The 21,170-nt window shown below is 37.9% G+C and overlaps 1 protein-coding gene across 1 annotated transcript in view; it reads right to left on the bottom strand.

The window, feature by feature from the left end:
* LOC122827891 (versican core protein-like) overlaps nt 1-21,170 on the bottom strand; it is a 60,447-nt gene that overhangs the window by 38,665 nt on the left and 612 nt on the right. The window contains exons 2-5 of the mRNA XM_044110985.1: nt 17,276-17,668; nt 16,073-16,247; nt 15,822-15,949; nt 14,535-14,828 (exon numbers count right to left, since the gene is read on the bottom strand). Of these exons, the coding sequence (XP_043966920.1) occupies nt 14,535-14,828; nt 15,822-15,949; nt 16,073-16,247; nt 17,276-17,668 (990 nt within the window). The remainder of the gene's footprint in view (nt 1-14,534; nt 14,829-15,821; nt 15,950-16,072; nt 16,248-17,275; nt 17,669-21,170) is intronic.

Genomic DNA, 21,170 nt, shown 5'->3' with positions numbered 1-21,170 from the left:
TTTCAGTAGATGGCGATGTTGGTTTTGCTGTGCTTCGGAGTAAGACGGCTGGCGTAACAACAGTTTTGGACACATCACTTGTTTCAGATGTGTATGATTCAGAGACTGAAGGTGACTTTGTGGCCATTGTTGGATAAACTGCTGTTGTCTTCATTGACTCATCAGTGACAATAGAATGTGTTTGTCCCACACTTTGTGTATCTGTGACAATAAGCTTTGAAGCTGTGTCAGGTTGAATACTTGATCCAGGGATTGGAGGAATGAACTCCACCATTGCAGACTTTGTATTCAAATCATCATACTGATCTGGTGGAGTTGTGGATGATGAGACAGATGGAGTAATCGGAGAAAGAGTTGATGGGCCCATGGGTTTACCGTCAGAGACAGCAGATGTTGGGAATGCAGTAGCAATGGTCTACAGACTTGTCAGCAAAAGTGGCAGAGCCTTCTCCAGAGGTTTCGGGATCTGTGCTTATTTGTATCGACATAGCTTCAGGCGTTTGTGTTGTCTCGTTGCCGATATCAGATGAAGATAATCCTGTAACATTAGATACTGGTGTGGACAGGTCAATGGTTTGGCCTCTTGTAAAACCTCTATCTACTGGAGTAAGAAGAACTTTCTGTTCTGCCTGTTACTGTGGAAAGTGAAGGTCTTGTTGTCTGACCTGTTTGAACACTGTCGTCATCCTTAGGTAGAAGATGTGTTGTCTTCTCAGTGCTGAACAATGAGGAGCCAGTAGAAGATACAATGTCTCTGCTAGACATTTCACTTGTTGGTTTACTTGTCCTATCTTCTCTTGTAATTGGAGATTTTGAACTTTCATCTGGAACTGCTGATGTTTCCTGCAACTTTACTGTAGCAAGAGTCTGATATGTTTCAGATGACATTGATGTTGGTTCCTCTGTGCTCTGGAGCACTGAAGCTGAAGAAACATCTGTTTTGAAATATCGCTTGTTTCGCTTTTCTTGATGTCGAGACAGACAGAATATTGAAAGCAGAAGAGCTAGCTGTGGTTTTAGTGATGGGTGTGTCAGTAGACTTAGTGATGTTTTCACCAGAAGTACCTTGATCTGTTCTCACAGAGGCAGACTCTGATTCAGGAGATATTGTTACTGTTGTTGTGTCCATACTGTAGAGACTTGAAGATGCACCAATAACAGTTATAGATGATGGGAACAAATCTGTACTCATACTTCCTGAACCGTCCATATCTTCTGTAGTAGAACCAACACTTTTCTCTGGAATTTCAGTAAGGGATGAAACTGAGGGATAGTCTCTTGTTCTTTCGAAAAGCTATCAATTTGTTCTGCTGTTGTGGTCTCTGGACTGATTAACGAGGAACCGCTTGGAGATGGCATGTGTTTGCTGGACATTTCTCCAGGGTGTCCACTAGTATATGGATTTGTGCTCCCTCTATCTGTAATGGCGGAACTTGACGTTTCAAATGAAGTTTCAGATTTTGCTACAGAATGGGATGTGGTAAAAGTTTGTTCTGTTTCAGTAGATGGCGATGTTGGTTTTGCTGTGCTTCGAGTAAGACGGCTGGCGTAACAACAGTTTTGGACACATCACTTGTTTCAGATGTGTATGATTCAGAGACTGAAGGTGACTTTGTGGCCATTGTTGGATAAACTGCTGTTGTCTTCATTGACTCATCAGTGACAATAGAATGTGTTTGTCCCACACTTTGTGTATCTGTGACAATAAGCTTTGAAGCTGTGTCAGGTTGAATACTTGATCCAGGGATTGGAGGAATGAACTCCACCATTGCAGACTTTGTATTCAAATCATCATACTGATCTGGTGGAGTTGTGGATGATGAGACAGATGGAGTAATCGGAGAAAGAGTTGATGGGCCCATGGGTTTACCGTCAGAGACAGCAGATGTTGGGAATGCAGTAGCAATGGTCACTACAGACTTGTCAGCAAAAGTGGCAGAGCCTTCTCCAGACGTTTCGGGATCTGATTTGTATCGACATAGCTTCTGGCGTTTGTGTTGTCTCGTTGCCGATATCAGATGAAGATAATCCTGTAACATTAGATACTGGTGTGGACAGGTCAATGGTTTGGCCTCTTGTAAAACCTCTATCTACTGGAGTAGCGGCAGAAGAACTTTCTGTTCTGCCTGTTACTGTGGAAAGTGAAGGTCTTGTTGTCTGACCTGTTTGAACACTGTCATCATCCTTAGGTAGAAGATGTGTTGTCTTCTCAGTGCTGAACAATGAGGAGCCAGTAGAAGATACAATGTCTCTGCTAGACATTTCACTTGTTGGTTTACTTGTCCTATCTTCTCTTGTAATTGGAGATTTTGAACTTTCATCTGGAACTGCTGATGTTTCCTGCAACTTTACTGTAGCAAGAGTCTGATATGTTTCAGATGACATTGATGTTGGTTCCTCTGTGCTCTGGAGCACTGAAGCTGAAGAAACATCTGTTTTTGAAATATCGCTTGTTTCGGCTTTTCTTGATGTCGAGACAGACAGAATATTGAAAGCAGAAGAGCTAGCTGTGGTTTTAGTGATGGGTGTGTCAGTAGACTTAGTGATGTTTTCACCAGAAATACCTTGATCTGTTCTCACAGAGGCAGACTCTGATTCAGGAGATATTGTTACTGTTGTTGTGTCCATACTGTAGAGACTTGAAGATGCATCAATAACAGTTATAGATGATGGGAACAAATCTGTACTCATACTTCCTGAACCGTCCATATCTTCTGTAGTAGAACCAACACTTTTCTCTGGAATTTCAGTAAGGGATGAAACTGAGGGGATAGTCTCTTGTTCTTTCGAAAAGCTATCAATTTGTTCTGCTGTTGTGGTCTCTGGACTGATTAACGAGGAACCGCTTGGAGATGGCATGTGTTTGCTGGACATTTCTCCAGGGTGTCCACTAGTATATGGATTTGTGCTCCCTCTATCTGTAATGGCTGAACTTGACGTTTCAAATGAAGTTTCAGATTTTGCTACAGAATGGGATGTGGTAAAAGTTTGTTCTGTTTCAGTAGATGGCGATGGTGGTTTTGCAGTGCTTCGAGTAAGACGGCTGGGCGTAACAACAGTTTTGGACACATCACTTGTTTCAGATGTGTATGATTCAGAGACTGAAGGTGACTTTGTGGCCATTGTTGGATAAACTGCTGTTGTCTTCATTGACTCATCAGTGACAATAGAATGTGTTTGTCCCACACTTTGTGTATCTGTGACAATAAGCTTTGAAGCTGTGTCAGGTTGAATACTTGATCCAGGGATTGGAGGAATGAACTCCACCATTGCAGACTTTGTATTCAAATCATCATACTGATCTGGTGGAGTTGTGGATGATGAGACAGATGGTAATCGGAGAAAGAGTTGATGGGCCCATGGGTTTACCGTCAGAGACAGCAGATGTTGGGAATGCAGTAGCAATGGTCACTACAGACTTGTCAGCAAAAGTGGCAGAGCCTTCTCCAGAGGTTTGGGATCTGTGCTTATTTGTATCGACATAGCTTCAGGCGTTTGTGTTGTCTCGCTGTTTATATCAGATGAAGATAATCCTGTAACATTAGATACTGGTGTGGACAGGTCAATGGTTTGGCCTCTTGTAAAACCTCTATCTACTGGAGTAGCGGCAGAATAACTTTCTGTTCTGCCTGTTACTGTGGAAAGTGAAGGTCTTGTTGTCTGACCTGTTTGAACACTGTCATCATCCTTAGGTAGAAGATGTGTTGTCTTCTCAGTGCTGAACAATGAGGAGCCAGTAGAAGATACAATGTCTCTGCTAGACATTTCACTTGTTGGTTTACTTGTCCTATCTTCTCTTGTAATTGGAGATTTTGAACTTTCATCTGGAACTGCTGATGTTTCCTGCAACTTTACTGTAGCAAGAGTCTGATATGTTTCAGATGACATTGATGTTGGTTCCTCTGTGCTCTGGAGCACTGAAGCTGAAGAAACATCTGTTTTTGAAATATCGCTTTTCTTGATGTCGAGACAGACAGAATATTGAAAGCAGAAGAGCCAGCTGTGGTTTTAGTGATGGGTGTGTCAGTAGACTTAGTGATGTTTTCACCAGAAGTACCTTGATCTGTTCTCACAGAGGCAGAGTCTGATTCAGGAGATATTGTTACTGTTGTTGTGTCAATACTGTAGAGACTTGAAGATGCACCAATAACAGTTATAGATGATGGGAACAAATCTGTACTCATACTTCCTGGACCGTCCATATCTTCTGTAGTAGAACCAACACTTTTCTCTGGAATTTCAGTAAGGGATGAAACTGAGGGGATAGTCTCTTGTTCTTTCGAAAAGCTATCAATTTGTTCTGCTGTTGTGGTCTCTGGACAGATTAACGAGGAACCGCTTGGAGATGGCATGTGTTTGCTGGACATTTCTCCAGGGTGTCCACTAATATATGGATTTGTGCTCCCTCTATCTGTAATGGCGAAACTTGACGTTTCAAATGAAGTTTCAGATTTTGCTACAGAATGGGATGTGGTAAAAGTTTGTTCTGTTTCAGTAGATGGCGATGTTGGTTTTGCTGTGCTTCGGAGTAAGACGGCTGGCGTAACAACAGTTTTGGACACATCACTTGTTTCAGATGTGTATGATTCAGAGACTGAATGTGACTTTGTGGCTATTGTTGGATAAACTGCTCTTGTCTTCATTGACTCATCAGTGACAATAGAATGTGTTTGTCCCACACTTTGTGTATCTGTGACAATAAGCTTTGAAGCTGTGTCAGGTTGAATACTTGATCCAGGGATTGGAGGAATGAACTCCACCATTGCAGACTTTGTATTCAAATCATCATACTGATCTGGTGGAGTTGTGGATGATGAGACAGATGGAGTAATCGGAGAAAGAGTTGATGGGCCCATGGGTTTACCGTCAGAGACAGCAGATGTTGGGAATGCAGTAGCAATGGTCACTACAGACTGGTCAGCAAAAGTGGCAGAGCCTTCTCCAGACGTTTCGGGATCTGTGCTTATTTGTAACAACATAGCTTCAGGCGTTTGTGTTGTCTCGTTGCCGATATCAGATGAAGATAATCCTGTAACATTAGATACTGGTGTGGACAGGTCAATGGTTTGGCCTCTTGTAAAACCTCTATCTACTGGAGTAGCGGCAGAAGAACTTTCTGTTCTGCCTGTTACTGTGGAAAGTGAAGGTCTTGTTGTCTGACCTGTTTGAACACTGTCGTCATCCTTAGGTAGAAGATGTGTTGTCTTCTCAGTGCTGAACAATGAGGAGCCAGTAGAAGATACAATGTCTCTGCTAGACATTTCACTTGTTGGTTTACTTGTCCTATCTTCTCTTGTAATTGGAGATTTTGAACTTTCCTCTGGAACTGCCGACGTTTCCTGCAACTTTACTGTAGCAAGAGTCTGATATGTTTCAGATGACATTGATGTTGGTTCCTCTGTGCTCTGGAGCACTGAAGCTGAAGAAACATCTGGTTTTGAAATATCACTTGTTTCGGCTTTTCTTGATGTCGAGACGGACAGAATATTGAAAGCAGAAGAGCCAGTTGTGGTTTTAGTGATGGGTGTGTCAGTAGACTTAGTGATGTTTTCACCAGAAGTATTACTTTCTGAAAATGTAAAAGAGGAGGATTAAAATGCATATTCCACTTTAGAAGATAGCAGTATAATGTCATACATTTGTTTATAGCTTATAATTTAATGCTAAAATATAATTTTATGCTTAAAACAAACAAATCCTTTTCAGCAGCACATCTAAAATTTAAACAGTTTTGTACATTTATTTTGTGGGAAATACATATCTTCAAAGTGACACATTTACCCACATTCCTGCTGTTAAAGTTGCAATAGACAATCTTTTAAAAATATGTTCTTTATATATTTCCTAAAACTGTTGGTATGACAGCATATGAGACAGCTACGTGAAGAACTCAAGCTCCACTGCCTCATCCTCAGCAGATGTGGTATTACTGCTTTCTGCAGAAGTACATCACTCCCAGTCAGAAACAACCAATCACACCCGAGGAATGCCTTTAAAGTTTCAATTACACTCATGTATGTGTTGCTTACACCCACTCCCTTATTCTTTTCTGTGCTACAGCTTCTCTCACATAGCTCAGCCTGATGCAATTGTGCAGGTTTGAAAGTAAGGTGATAGCCTGATGATGTCTATGGTGGAGAAACATATTAAGCATATTAAGATACACACTGCAAACTGACAGAAAGGAAAGGTCACAGAAAGGTCACAGAAACTGGCCCAGGAAAGAAGTGCAACATGTGGGAAGAATGTGTTTGAGCCTTTACAATTAAAAACTATAGCTCTCAACACCATCTCCTTAGTCTGGGCAAAGTGGAGAGAAGTCGATATTTCTCACTCTTCACTGTTTTAGAGCGACTCACAGGAGGAACATGGCAGGTGTCATGGTGCACAGTGGGGAATCAGGGATGTTGTCCCGAAGCCACAGCAAAAAATTTAAACCTTGCAGAAGCCCATGTCGGGTGAGCCCATGTCGACTCTGCTGGACCATGCACAGGATACAAAGCTTGTAAGGTTCAAATGATCCCATTTCTTAAGATTGCAGGAAGGTTAACAAATAAATATTTATGACTCAGTGCAATGTTAAGGGGAATGCGAGTGGGCTGACCACTTGTCAGTTCAGGCAAAGATTGACCAACTATCCAACAGAGGTTTTCAGCTGGATGTCTTCTTTGGGATTGATATTGAAAAACATTTGCCATCCATTCACTTAAATTCTTCATAAGATTATCTTGAAGAATAGCTGCCACTAGACAACATGAGGCTTCCCAGCCCAAAATAAAAGGACTCTCAGTTTTCTTTTACAGCAGTGGTCTCAAAGTGTGGTTGTGAAGAGCCAGTGACCTGCAACTTTTAGATCTCTGTATGCTTTAACACACCTTGCTCTAATACTAGGTTATTATCAGAGCTTTGTAGAGCATGACATCTAAGAGTTGCAGGACTCTCACCCTTGAGGACAGCAGTTTGAGACCACTGCTTTACAGCAATGGTATCCTTCACCAACCGCACAGTACCTAACAAAGATATATGTCTTCAATACCAAAAAACATTTTCTGGATGGGAACTACACATCCTCCAAATCAGAAAGGACATAAACTAAAACATAAGTCATCAACACTATGCAAGAAAATAAAAACTTTAATTTAAAGATTTTAAATTAATTTTAAATTAAAGTTTTTAAACAAAATCTATTGAATGAGCAACTTAAAGAGAACTGTAGCTAATAATAAATCTAGTAGTGCACTCCAACTTTCCATGAATTCCTTATCAGTTGCTACCAGATTTACAAATGCACAAATCCATTAATACACATGACTTTTAAAACTTTTTCCTCCATCACTCTCCTTATTTTCTTGCTGTTTATGCCTTCAGTCCCACTGCCTCATCTCTGTCTTCCTCAAATGACAGTGTAGAAAGATTATCAGTTGTAAATGAGAACACCTGTAGCCTTTCAGCCATGTTGAAAGACACCTGTTACAAATGCAGGTCACGCCTGGGAACTTAGGCAATTTCTTGGCCTTACTGACCCACTCAAACACATACTTATTCTACACTTAAACAAGCAGATGCATGCATGCCACCAACTTACAAAAAAAAAAAAAAAAACCTGGTTCAAGAGAGTTATGACTGTCAGTTACATTTACAGCTATTCAATTATACTGACAACACAAATTACACTCCTCAGAATAACATCAAAGTAAAATTGATGCTTTGCATAATGTAGATAGGAGGTGATAGCCAATCAATTTTTGAGTCTTCTGGAATTTATTTCCCATCCACCTCATTTTAAAGATTGTGTTTAAAATACCAAATTCACACAAAAAGAAAAATAAACAGCATTTTGCATAGCAATTAGAAACAACAAAAAAATGATCAAAAACAACTGTGAAAAACTCTAAATTGTGTGCTTAGAAAAATTCCAGTGCAGCCTACTTTCATTGAATGTGGAAATGCTATTATTAAAAAGCTAAGAGATGTAGTCAGTTATTTACATAAATTATTCTATAATAAAGTGCACTATACTATATAGAAGTATTGTTTTTGAGTAAAATTCCTCAATTGATGGACAAAAGTGACATAACAAACAGGTTGTTTAAAATTAGATCCTCTTCAGGAATTTGTGAAAAACAAGTCCTGTAATTTTGAAATTTTTTATTTTAATGCAGAAAAGAATTAAATAATTAAAATGGAATGTAAAGACAAGCAATCAGGCTTTGACAGTTTAGACAAGAAGGTAATATAGAGGATAGTTAATTTTTATTAGTCTATGTGGATTATCTTTCTCCATCCTTCTTGTAATTTTTATAAATGTGCTGAGTAATCTCTTGCTTTTTCCACACTCACCTCCAGAAGATACATTATGCAAAGAAAAACAGGGCTTCTGATACTATCTCCTTTTGTCTCTGCAGGTATTGTAATGTTTTTTAGGTTGTGAGTAATGATATAACTATTTGAAAAATATTTTTCTTTTATTGCTTCTAATATTTTTAATTCTAAAAATGATTTAAATACATACTATACAATGCAGACTTCAATCTGTAGAGTAGGTCTAGCAACAGAAAACGTAAGGGTTGGAATATATGCATGTTCCACAAAATGTGTAAAAATCAGTTTACCAGGGTGAGAACAGCCAATTTAAAACAGAACTTTAAACTCAGTCTGAATGTACTATTGGTGATTTTGTGAAATATTCTATAAAACTTTTCTTTGACACATAGATGATCAATAATTTAAGAAGTCACAATAACTAAAACACTTAGTGAACAGTGTATTTAGCTGTCATCTATTAATCTAAAACACAAGCGTAAAGTTCACCATAACAAAATAATCTGGAGCAACACAACAAATTTGCTAAGTGATGTTTTTACGTCCATAAAACAAATCGTGAAGTGATTTTCTTTAAACCCAAATGAGCTTTTATTTTGTCTGCAGATAGACAAATTTTTCAATGCCACCACAAATTTTTCCCATACACACTGGGAGGGTAGAAAGAGACCCAGAAAGCAGTAAAAGGAGCTATAATCACTTCCTTTGGTCAGGCAGCCTCCAGCTGTCCTGACAAAAAGGGCAGGGACTGTGAGTTTGTAATGACATCACCTTATGAGGCGGTGTCCAGTCTAAGATGAAGACAGGCGTCTGTGTTTACTGCACTTAAGGCAGTAGACTGCCAACATACTTTCGTTATTCCCAGGTTGGCTGTCAGTCAGATGGTCACACTCAGTTAGAGGAATAATGTAAATGCATAGAAGTAGTTAAACAACAAAAGATAACCAGCATGCTTTCACATGTACAACTATCAGTCATAATGTGACTTTAATAGGATGAAAGTCATATACTATGAAATGTATAGTAAGTCACATTATGACTTTCACAATGTAAAAGTCATATATAATAATAGTTACTATTATTATGATTTTCATAATGTTTAAGTCATACATGTTTTAGTTGGAAGTGTCAGTCATTGTGCCCAACTAAGGCTAGCCTAGCATCTACTGTAAGTTTTATTTAGTTTGATGTTATATTTTATAAAACAAGGGCCTAAATATAAACTACATTTGTCAGTGGCTTTTTGTTTCTTTTCTGCCCGTATGCTACCAATGAATGCCACAAGAGAAGATGTACAAACCCATAGTAATAGGGAAAAAAACTACAAAGTACTGAAAACTACTTTTTAGGGACCAGGTGCAGTGCATGGCAAGACAGCCCTCAAAAGAACATGACAGGAAACTCTGCAGATAACTCCAAAGTCAGAATATCTTATCAAATGATTACATCTTATCATTTATATCATTTATCAAATCGGGTCATTTGATAAGATGTTATGACATCTGTGGGAAACAATTCCATCCACAAAGACTCCACACAACAATTCGCAAAGTCCAAAGAATCTATTGCTATAAAGACAGTACCAGAACCCACAGGGAACACTAGATATTACCTGCTATTTTTCTCGACTGGTCAGAACTAGTTCGGCAGCAAAAGAGGGGCCTAGTCATTATGAAAACTATCATGTGCCAGAACAACATAGGAAGCAAATCACATATAGAAAATGCATTTCCATGAATACAAACTATATTTGTACAAGCAAGTAACTGCAAATATTTCTGTTATTTTTGTGGTGCTTATCTCAGATGATACACTTAATTCCACTGGAGGAAAGAAATAATCTATGCAGAAGACCATATTCAAACCAAAGACAACCTTGGCACACATTGTTTTACATCCCTTTTCTTACATCTCCCTCCTTATTTGTCCTATGCTTAAAAATATAAGAAAATGCAAATCTTACCTGAAATATTCTGAATCTGTGCCTCCGTGACCACTGAAGGTGTGACTTTGAGCGTGCTGGTTAGAGCTGATGTCACAGAAGAGAACGTAAATCTCTCAGCTCCAAAGTTTCCCAAAGTGTCATCCTCTGTCGGAGTTTCTGCAGCATGTTCTGTTCTCTGACTGCTGGACTCACTGAGGGTGTGTTCAGCTGTTGACAATGTCACTTCTTCAGTAAACACTTGCCTCTCAACCGGGAACCTGGAAGCCACACCTGGAGCATCAGATGTAGCAAGAGAATCTGCTTCCTGTGTTTTTCGTATTGTTTGCGTTTCAATGTGAAGGGTCTCTGTTATTTCTGTGGTGCTGATCTCATCTTCTGGCACGGTGTTATACCTAGAGGAAGTGCCACTTGTAGTTGGGGTTAATGTTTCCATGGGAATTTGGTCTTCGATCTGTGGGAATGGCTGGAATGGTGGAATAGCCTGGACATAAGTATCAGTTTTAATCCCATCTTCATCATAATCTACTGGTGTTGTTAACTGGAAACCAGGAGCTGTGATGAATGGTGTTGATTCAGAGGAAATAAATGCTCCTGTCCTGGTCATTTCAGTAGATTCTGTAGGAGCATCTGTGATTTCAGAGAAAATATCTGTGATCATTCTATGAGTCACAATAGTTTTCTCTGTCTTCCCCTCTGCAAACCTGCCTGCTGTACTTAAAGAGTCATCTGGTAGAAGTATATCAGGTTTGATTGTGCTGATCTCAATCACTGAGTGGGAATCTGGATCCATGGTCTCTTTCATCATCTGAACTTCAGTGATCTCTTCACTATGGGAAGGAAAAGGTTCGACAGTGCCAAAGCTGTTAGAGTAATTTATGTCTATGTCGCTTATACCATCTTTTTCATCAGGATCCTCTATAATTGTTGGTGCAACTGTTGTGATTAATTGAGTGTCTTGGTCTGGGGGGGTGGGCTGAGGAGGAGACATACTGACAGAGAACATTGATGTAACATATGTGGGAACATCATAGTCTGAAGACTTCTCTGCCTCGGATGTTGTGTCAAACGATGTGGTGGAAACAGTAGTGGATCTGGTGGTGGTAGTAATGACTTCTTGTACAGAAACATCCACAAGGAAAGTCTGGTTGATTGTGTCTCTTCCTCCTGTCGAGTAGACAATAAAAAACACAAAAAATGTTAAAAAAAACCCAAAACAACTTAATTATTTTTGGAAAACCAGTAAAAAAACTGCATTGAGAATTTGCATTGGAATTTGATGACTAGCAATTGTAAGAAAGTTTTCAGATTTTCACGTCCTGCGATTGTGGCATTGAGTTTCTATGACTGAAATGTGCACCAAACAAGGCTTTTTTTCATTCACAATATAAATACTTCATATTGAAAATGTGTGAAACCGTATTTATATTTTAGAGTGACATAGCAGGGTTATGTTCACAGGGTCGCTGCTACACCCTTTCAATTGTTGGGAAACAAAAAGTAAATAACAGCAACAGCTAACATATGCATTCACAACTTCTAATGTTTTCTAAAAACTTCAGTGCAGACGACTTCCTCTGTTAACTCTTACTGCAGTTTCCAGCCAGTCATAAGAAGAAGCCATTTTTTCGAAGGATACAGAGCTAATAGCTCAAGACATTAAGTGTTAACTTTTAATCAGCTTCCATGGTCTTGAATGACATGACAACAGGAAATTCATGGAAAATTAGGTAATTATTCAAATAGTCTTTTTCATATGTGCACTTTGAAAGTTTCTCCAAACATTTCCAGATTTGCCTAAAAGGGCCATAATGTGAGTAACGGGAAATTAAGCTGTATGTATAGTTGAAGGGATCATGTCTTGTGGTTTTGCTACTGTTTCTTCATCTTTGCCATCCTCTGTTGGTTCTGTTACTATAATCTAGCTGTCATATATGACTGATTTCATTTTCTCCGGCTTAGTGTAGAGCAGCAAAAACCGTATCAGATAAGTTAATCATAAGCATTTCAACAAGTCATTTAGTTCATAAATTATTTTCAAAAATGGTCCTCTTCCTTCCTGCTCCTCTGTACTTCCAGACTCTTGCATTTACTCATACTAATAAAAACCAATCTAAAGCCACCCTTAGTTGCACTGACAGCTGTTGACCATTACGCATTAGCCCTTTACTCATGAAACTACGGCATATGTGACATAAGGACTGAGACACATTTTCCGTTACAGGAAAATGAGGGTCTGCTCTCAGAAATATTGCATTATATCACAAATTCATTTCAACTGTTGCTGTTATAGAGACCCTTGTTTCTTTCAAGGGGAATTCAAAGTCTACTTAGCAAATAATCATTACATTTTCTCACTGCATCCAGCTCCCTCTCCTATGTGTTTTTCTGTAGTTTAAGTGACATTGACTTAGATAATACTTTTCTACAGAGACTGTATTGCAGGCTGTAAAGACTGAGAGGACAGAGATCCACCAAAAAGTGGCACTTAAAGCTCACTTGCACTAAGGTGTAAATACAACTTGGGTGAGAGAGCTGACATGATAAACACAGAGCAGGAGGTGAGTGTGGCATGTTTGTGTACCCTCTGAACTCCATGAAGACTTATCACTGCGAGAGTCAGCATGGCCCAAGAGGCATTAAATGACCAGGCAGTGGTCAGCTTATCTGTCCAGCCTTTCATTTGTGAAGATGGAAAGGCCATGTCAAAGGTCACCAAGGCTGACTGAATTTAGAAGTCCAGCAGTAGTTTTTGTCCATTATCCAAATGTCTGCTCAGATAACTACAAGTGAGAATGACAGAACCAAAACTGACAATGGAAATTAGAGATGAAAGCTGCAAGGGGAGGGTCGGCTAGTGAGTTACTTCTATTGTCTATCTTCGGTTGCTACCCTAGAAATTTTGAAACTTTCACTTATCATTCTAATATCATTTAGCGTACCATAAAGGGGCATTATTAATGTGATTTTTAGTAACGATCCAATTCTGCATTTGCTTTTATTCTCATGATAATCTCTGTGTAAACCTAGGTCCCCTGTAACATAACTAGTTTAACCTGAACATTTTCAAGTTAAACAGTTGGGTTTCATTTATTATGACTAAAATTACAGTTAAATTAATATTTCTTTAATTAAGATATAATTTACACACATGGACTTTAAAAAAAAAAACTTTATTAGGACAACTGGAAGTAATGAAGCGTAATAAATTTAATCAACAATTCGTTGACCTCAAACTTCTAAGAAATATTATTGGTCATTTTTTGTCAATTAGGAAAAAAATTCTTTATGTAATTGTAGTCCATAGACCCCACTAGCATCTACAACATACAGCACCATGCCTATTAGAAATTAATCGATTTAGCATTCTGATGTAGTCCCTGAAATACTTGAATTCCAGGCAAGGATGGCAAAAGGTATAACAAATGACAATAATAGTAATAATAAATAGATAAACAATTTACCCACACTAGCATTTCAAAATGTGTCTAATGGTTGTATGCATTGTGAAAAACAAAGTGTAGAAAATTGGAAATGAATAAAAGAAGGACTGAAGTTCACAGCAGTCAGGTTTTGGTTTTGCTTGGCTGTGTTATATACTCACACTTGTTGAAAATATTTCACCAAGATCTTCAGATGTTGGGAGTGTGCACTACACAGGTCCTCAATATACATTTTTATCAATAAGCTGAATCTTAATAAGCTTGTATTAATTGCACACTAAAAAAAATTTCTACTTGTACTTTTTGCTCTGTTGTGTAGAAAAAAGCTTTTCAATTGTCTTCAAGCTGCAGTATGTAACTTTAATTATTATTTTTAAATGTTTGTTGAAACTGTCACTATATCATGACAGAATAGTATGGGATGAATAATCGGGGGAAAAAAAGGCATCCTCTGCCTTCTCGCGGTGCTCCCATTGCTAAGTAGAACCAACCAATCAGAGCCTGGAGGCAGGTCTTAGCATAACTCGGGGAGAAAGTGAAAAAGTTTGATCTTTTCACAGATTATCCGTCTCATGTTATATTGTCACAACATAGTGACAGTTTTAACAAATACTACATACACACTGCAACTTTAAATTGCTCTCTTAACTTTGAAAAGAAATTAATTATTCATATTTTTCTTTTACTTGGCGTTTTATAACAAAGAGCATGAACCCAGCAAAATAAGCAAAAGGGGGAAACGTATGAATCTTTTGATTATTCTGTCAGTAAACATGCATTGCACATTCAGTTTACATTTCAAAAATTCAAGCAAAAATAGTTTTTACCTCTAAAGCAGTAAGCTCCAAACTTCTTAAAAGGTTCTGGAAAGCAGGTCTGATTTCTGTAGCGATACAATGTCCTGACACCCATTAGGCCTCCGCCACATGGAATTCTGGGATGCACAACAGGGTGCCGTACACTCCCGTCAGAGAGCCAGCCGTAGTCGCATCTGTCCAGTCCCATTCTCCAAGCAGCATGGAGTTGGCCAGTGGACGCCAAGACAGCTTTGTGTTTTTTGCACTCCTCAGTGGCCTCTAAAAAAGTTAGCTTTCCCGCCGCAGGAGCATAAAAGACTTCACCTGAAAGAAAGAAAAATGAATGAAGACTTTTTAAAAGCAAAGCATGGACTGTACTTGTATACAGCTTTATCTAGTCCGGACGTTCGACCAAATGAGGCCAGCAGTGAGACGATTTAGGCAAAATAATGCAGAACTACACATACAAGGAAATGTTAAAAATCACACAGCGACATAGAGATAGAATCGGAAATAACCTAATTAGACAGTTTGTCAGTAAAAAAAAAAAAAAAAAGAAATGCTGATTTGGGGCTTAGTTTTACAATAAGGAGGAATTGCATTGTTTTCACTTATAATCAAACTGATGTGTCACAGAAGTATGGTTAAATGTGGAACAGAAACTACAATCTCTGGGTAATACAGCATCCGTTTTTGGCAGTATTCTAAAGACATTATCAACAATGATCACATGCTAATAAAGAAGGTTTGTGGTTTATTAATTACAGTCTAGCATATGTCTTCAGAAGCTTAAACTGCAGACATAGTGTGTTACCTCTTTATGTTTAATATCTGTTTAAGTAATATTAAATTCTTTGCGCTGAAAATATTGGCCTGAACAAATCCCAGATAGAAGAGTAAATGCTGAGAAGTGACTGGAATTTCTATTTGACAACAGGGACATTAATCACAGTAAAATACTGTAGTGCAATTTAATCCAAGAACAGTAACAGACTAAGCTAGTTGATGAAGAGAGAGGAAAAATTGCTGAGCAGTGCCAAAGACAGTAAAAAATCTCATTATCATATTTTTGTTGGGGAATTTTTTTAAAACCACTAAAGCCATTCTTTCATGTGAAGTTATTAGAAGCTTCTCTGCAATCTTACTTTTACATAATGTGAAGCTGATTTGTGCAGGAAAGTGTGTACTGTAAATTTAAAAAAGAATTCCTATAAAAAAATACTATAGGTAGAATGGTACAATAACGATGGTAATCGTTAAGAGTTTTAGCTGAAGGGTTTTTAAACTCATGCTCTCAAAACTGCCCAAATAGCTTACCGTCAAGTTTATCGACGTAACAGTATACATCATAGGTCTCTGAAGGGTTTCTAACTCCATATGTCCGAACACCAGGTAACATCTTAAGGTTTCCAAGGCAGCCATCTCTTGGTCTGGTAATTGGGTATCTATAGAAAAAGGCTTAGTATTAAAAATCATAATGTCATAACATGCTTTTTTTTTTTTACATTTGCTGTATATACATATGTTCATTATGTATATCAACAGTAGTGTTGAGTGATAAAGCTGACCTCACTGTCTGGTCAGCAATCCAGCCGGCATCACACTGGTCAAATCCATCTTCATAAGCTGCTTTCAGTTGGGAATAGGTAGCTATGCTTGCTCCAATATCTTTGCAAGTTTGGACAGCTTTCTCATAACTTAAGGTGTACCTGCTGGTGCTTGCTCGATAGTGAAAAACAACACCTGGCAACAAATAAGTTACAAAAAGTAAGCACCATTCAAAGATGGGAGACAATCAAATATTGTATACACAGTTGAAGATAGTCATCTGCTATTCGTTAGCATAAATCCAGGGTGGTAAATTTTGGCAAGTGTAAAACACTCTCTGAGGGCAAAAAAATGAGTATCTTAGTGTCTTTGGAAACAAGGAGGTTTGCAATAAGCCGAGAGGATATGTGAAATACTCACACTGTTCACCACAAGTGAACAAGATAACTGCATGTGATGCCATGGCTCTGAAATCCCCATATTTGTGGACGGTAAACAGACGCTTCAGATTTGATTGATGGTGTCAATTAACATTGCAAATTGTTGGAAAAGAGGTCAGGCAGCTTGTAAACCAAAACTATCCCAGTTTCTCCCCACCCATGCTTCCACAAAAGTTATACAGTATCACCCACATAAATTTTCAAAAAGCTTATAGAATTAAAACAATTGAACAAGGTGAAGATATGTTATCATCTGACCCTCACTAACACGTGTATTTCACAGTAATGAAATACACTGTTTGTTTGGTAATACTGTCAGTGCTGGGCGAAAAATGGCACAAGGTAATGACAAGACACCCATGAAATGATGTGCAACAAAGTTTCTATACAACATATGGAAGTTTGCCCATATTAAATCTTTGTTGACTGGGTTTAAACAGAGAAAACCATAAAGTAAAATACTGAGTATTCCACTGTTTTTTTCACAACCACAAACCTTAACATATTTTATAGGGAATTCATCACAAACTAACTCATAAAAGTCTCTTAAATCTTTTTTTAAGGAGGGCATTCTCTCTGACGAAAGGACAACTTAAAGCTGTAGTTACCTCTCTGTAATTTCTAGGTAGCTGCAGCTATCAAAGCATTGCTCTCACTTCCTGTTTACATTTCTATCACCACTTGTATTCCATTTCTCTCTTATTAACCTTTTTTTTTAGTAGTCTACTTTTGGTTTTCATCTAATTCCATCACATGAAAACAAGGAAACTATAAATAGCTTACCACTGACATCCAGGTTAACAACATCATGCGTATCGTCAATGCCGTATGTGGCTTCACAACTGTAAGTCCCAGTATCACTCGCTCGCAGCTTGACCATAGTCAAGGAGGCGTCACCGACATCCTCAGGGTGACTGGGCACTGACACACGGTTCCTGTAGATGGGGTTCATCTTGATGACCCCATTTTGCATCACCAACACTGTAGACTTTTCCTGTCCTTTTATTTTGGTCCATTTGATTCGTAAGTAATCTTTGCCATAATTGCCTGTTCTATTTGTACCTATGACTGGTGCTGATGTTGGAATTGTGGAGAAGAAACAGGGAAGATTTACTTTCCCTGAGAGGGATCCAGAGATTGGTTGGATTATTGATAATGTGTTATCAATATTATTTGCTGAAAGAAAAAAAAAGAGTTAATGTAGTTATTAAGTACCTTTTACTTCCCTGTTACATTCTGTTTACTCTTTCCTCAGGACATAGAAGAGGACAACACACAATGCCTCAGTTGCAATGAAAGGGTGTGACAACTACACCCATCTTAATAAAAAAAAGGAAGAAAAAACATGCATCATGTTTTGAAAGTGACTCTTGGAAAGTTGAACCTCCTCTTTAAAATGATGGGTGTGGGAACAAATTCCCCACTGAGTGCAGTGCATGTACAGTGTTTTAATGGAGTTAAACTATGTTGCTAAAACAAGGACATAAAGCTAAATCATTTCATGTTAGACCTCTGGTAAGTTCTTGACATCTAATGCCCCTTCTTGGACAAACTAAGATTAGTCTAAACTAGGATGATGTCAATATGACAACCAATACAACATCCGACAATGTTAAAAGGCTATCTAAAAAAATTATGAAAAGTGTAAATAGGTAAACATTTTACTTGAAGTAATCTCTCTTAATTCCTTTGTTTAGGATTAATCCAGATTATTTCAGGCTCATGTTAATGGCTAGCCAAGAGGTCAAGATAAAGCTAACTTCTATTATCTTAAAACAATCTCAAAAATTACTTATTATTTGTTCAAACAGTAAGTATTTCAGGACAATATTGGTACTGGGTAATTTCTTTGTACATAGAATATGCTAAATATTTGCACAAGAAATACTCACCAATCATTAATGATCTTTCTGTGTGAAACAAGGACTGATGACTGAACATGCAAAACTATTTCAGTCACGGTAACTTTGATGTAAAAGTATCTTAAAGTAGAAGTCAACAAAATAATGTGACTTCTACAATATGTTTGTCCCAGTATCTCACATTTTACTTCCATATGTACACTTTGCAAAGGAAGATTACTGATGATACACCACGTCCTAGTTTAATTTCTTATGTGGATAATCATCAGTTTCTATGTAATAACCACTCCCTGCAAACTTAGAGACAGGTTAAATGTAATCTCCAATTTTGTATGAGGGTTCAGTTTAACTATTAACTATTTGATATTTTAATTTTTACACCACATTGCCCTTTTTATTGGAAACATACTTCATATGCCATGTAAAGATTCATCGCCTTACTTGTTAATACCCACTGAATGCAAACTTGATAAAGTTCTAAATATTTATGAGATAGTATTCACATGAACCACTCATGTTTTAGATTCTGAAATTGTTGTAATACAGTAGAAGTCCTCTTTTCCTTTGACCTAAGTTGGACTAGCTAAAATAAAGATGCCATGAGACTAATCAGCTGCAGGCTAATCCAGACTTTATCAGTGGCTTAAAAGGGAAGTAGTCAGAAAAACACTGTCTATAATAGTGTTTTTCAACCCTGGTCCCCAAGGCACACTGCCCTGCATGCTTTAGAGATGTTTTCCTGATTTAACAAATCTGATCTGGATTTGTTAATTCATTTAACAAATCCAAATTTTAATGGATTTGATCTGGCTTTTGGTGAACTCACCAGTTCATCAAAAGCCTGTTAAGGAGTCACCAATTGAAATCATGTTTGCTGAAGCAGGGAAAGATCTAAAACCTGCAGGATAGTGAGTCTTGAAGACCAGGGTTGAAAAACACAACACTGCTCTAAATCCTAACCCTGGACTTAAAGAAAGATAAGTACAAGGATAGGCCACTTTTTACAAATCTTTAATTACATCCTTTGTTTTGTGATTTTTTTTTTTCTTTGTTCATGTTATTTGGCCACATAGAATCTGTTTGGGGGCCTTAACAATGTATTTGTACTGATGAAGACGTTTCTTAAAAACTTAAACTTTTTAGTAACAATTCAGGGTCTTACGTCATGCTAAATCTGGGTCTGGCTACAAATATATATCTTAACCCTTCATAGTTTTTTAACAGACATTATGAATTGAACCGTTAGGTCAGTAATCCTTCAAGTACCATGACATAACCACTCATAGTGCTGAAGATCAATGCAAAAGTTCATTCATATATCTTACATTAAAATTTTTGCTAACACTGCAAAATTGCACAACTGCAATCACATTTATTCCATTGTTAACACGCATGAGCTCGTGTTTAAGACTTGTGTTTTAAAAAGTGGGAATAGATGCCAGACACAAATCAATAGCAGTAGGCTGTATCACACAAAGCTCTACAGAGAGGAACCAAATTACCATTTTTTCTCTTTTTGGAAGGTTTTTGAGGGGGAGGAAAAGAAGGAGTTGGCATTCACAAGGAACAATGTAGAGAATGCTTAGGAAACACTGGTGAAGCAGCCCTAGAGGCATGAGTTTGTGTGCTTTAATCGAATGCCATATTAGCATGTGTGATGTTTGCAGCTGTTCTGTCTTCAAACTAATATGATATGGGTGTTGGATTGACCGAGTGTATAAACCAGAGCACTCATGTAACTATCCCCTTTTCCCAAAATAAATAATAATAAAAATTGTCATACTGAACACATGCCAGTTTATTGTTGACACTTTATGTGTGTAAGTACACAGATAAATGAGTCCACTTTAAAAACACAAGATGAAGAATGATGGGATTTTATAAGAATGCATGATCAAAACACATAAAAAAACAGACAGAAAAAAAACAAGAAGAGTCAACAGAAGAGTGCCCAAGAGTAAGAGAAGAGGACTTACTTGTTGCATATGCAGCATCACACAGATAATATAACCACAGGATATGCTTAATATTTAGAATCATCTGAAAAAAGAAAAATCTTACATTAGAAAACAATTTATGAGTTGTTGAGTTTTTTGTCATAAGTATTTTCAGTGAAAGTGATTGAACATATTAGATAAAAAATAAGTTAATACTACAAATATGTAAATAAAAAATAGTATTACATAAAGGGCAAGTTTTTTAATATGGCGAGAATGTGAAAAGCATTGCTAGCTAACCCTCTTGTTAGACTTTAGTCAGACGTTGTAGCTATATACAGACAGAATTTCATGTTTTCACTGAATATGTGGGTGGTGAAACTGAGAGGTAAAACTTCCTGTGAGGTCAAACCAGGAGTTTTGGAGACAGGAGGGCAGGAGCAGCAGGCCCCCTGCCCTCATTAGCACCCCACAGTATAAACACAAGGGGTCGGGTATCAGTAAGAGCTGAAAACTGTGGGAACCCTCTATCAAAAGGCAATTAGCACTACTAAATCATCATCATCACTGAATACAACATGACAGAGGACTGAAAGTCACCTTAAACTGAAAAAAAAAAAATTTGTGGCTGTTTTTTTGAGCCAATGGTTCTGACAAATGTCAATATTTATCATACTAGTTATTGAAACAAAGGGTTTCAGCTAGTTGAACTTGGTTTTCTAGGAAATCCTAATAAGAATAATTCAAAGGAGGTTCCCTACTGCAGCCTACTGCAGCATCACAGAGGGGTTTAATTGCTTACAGATTTTGAAAGCCTGCGGCCCCTCATGCAGGGATGCTCCTCACTGTGAAAGACAGGCGCCTGACTGCCAACGTCAT

The sequence above is a fragment of the Gambusia affinis genome, linkage group LG03 (genome assembly GCF_019740435.1).
Source record: "Gambusia affinis linkage group LG03, SWU_Gaff_1.0, whole genome shotgun sequence".
Classification (NCBI taxonomy): domain Eukaryota; kingdom Metazoa; phylum Chordata; class Actinopteri; order Cyprinodontiformes; family Poeciliidae; genus Gambusia; species Gambusia affinis.
This window is presented reverse-complemented; position numbering and strand designations above follow the sequence as displayed.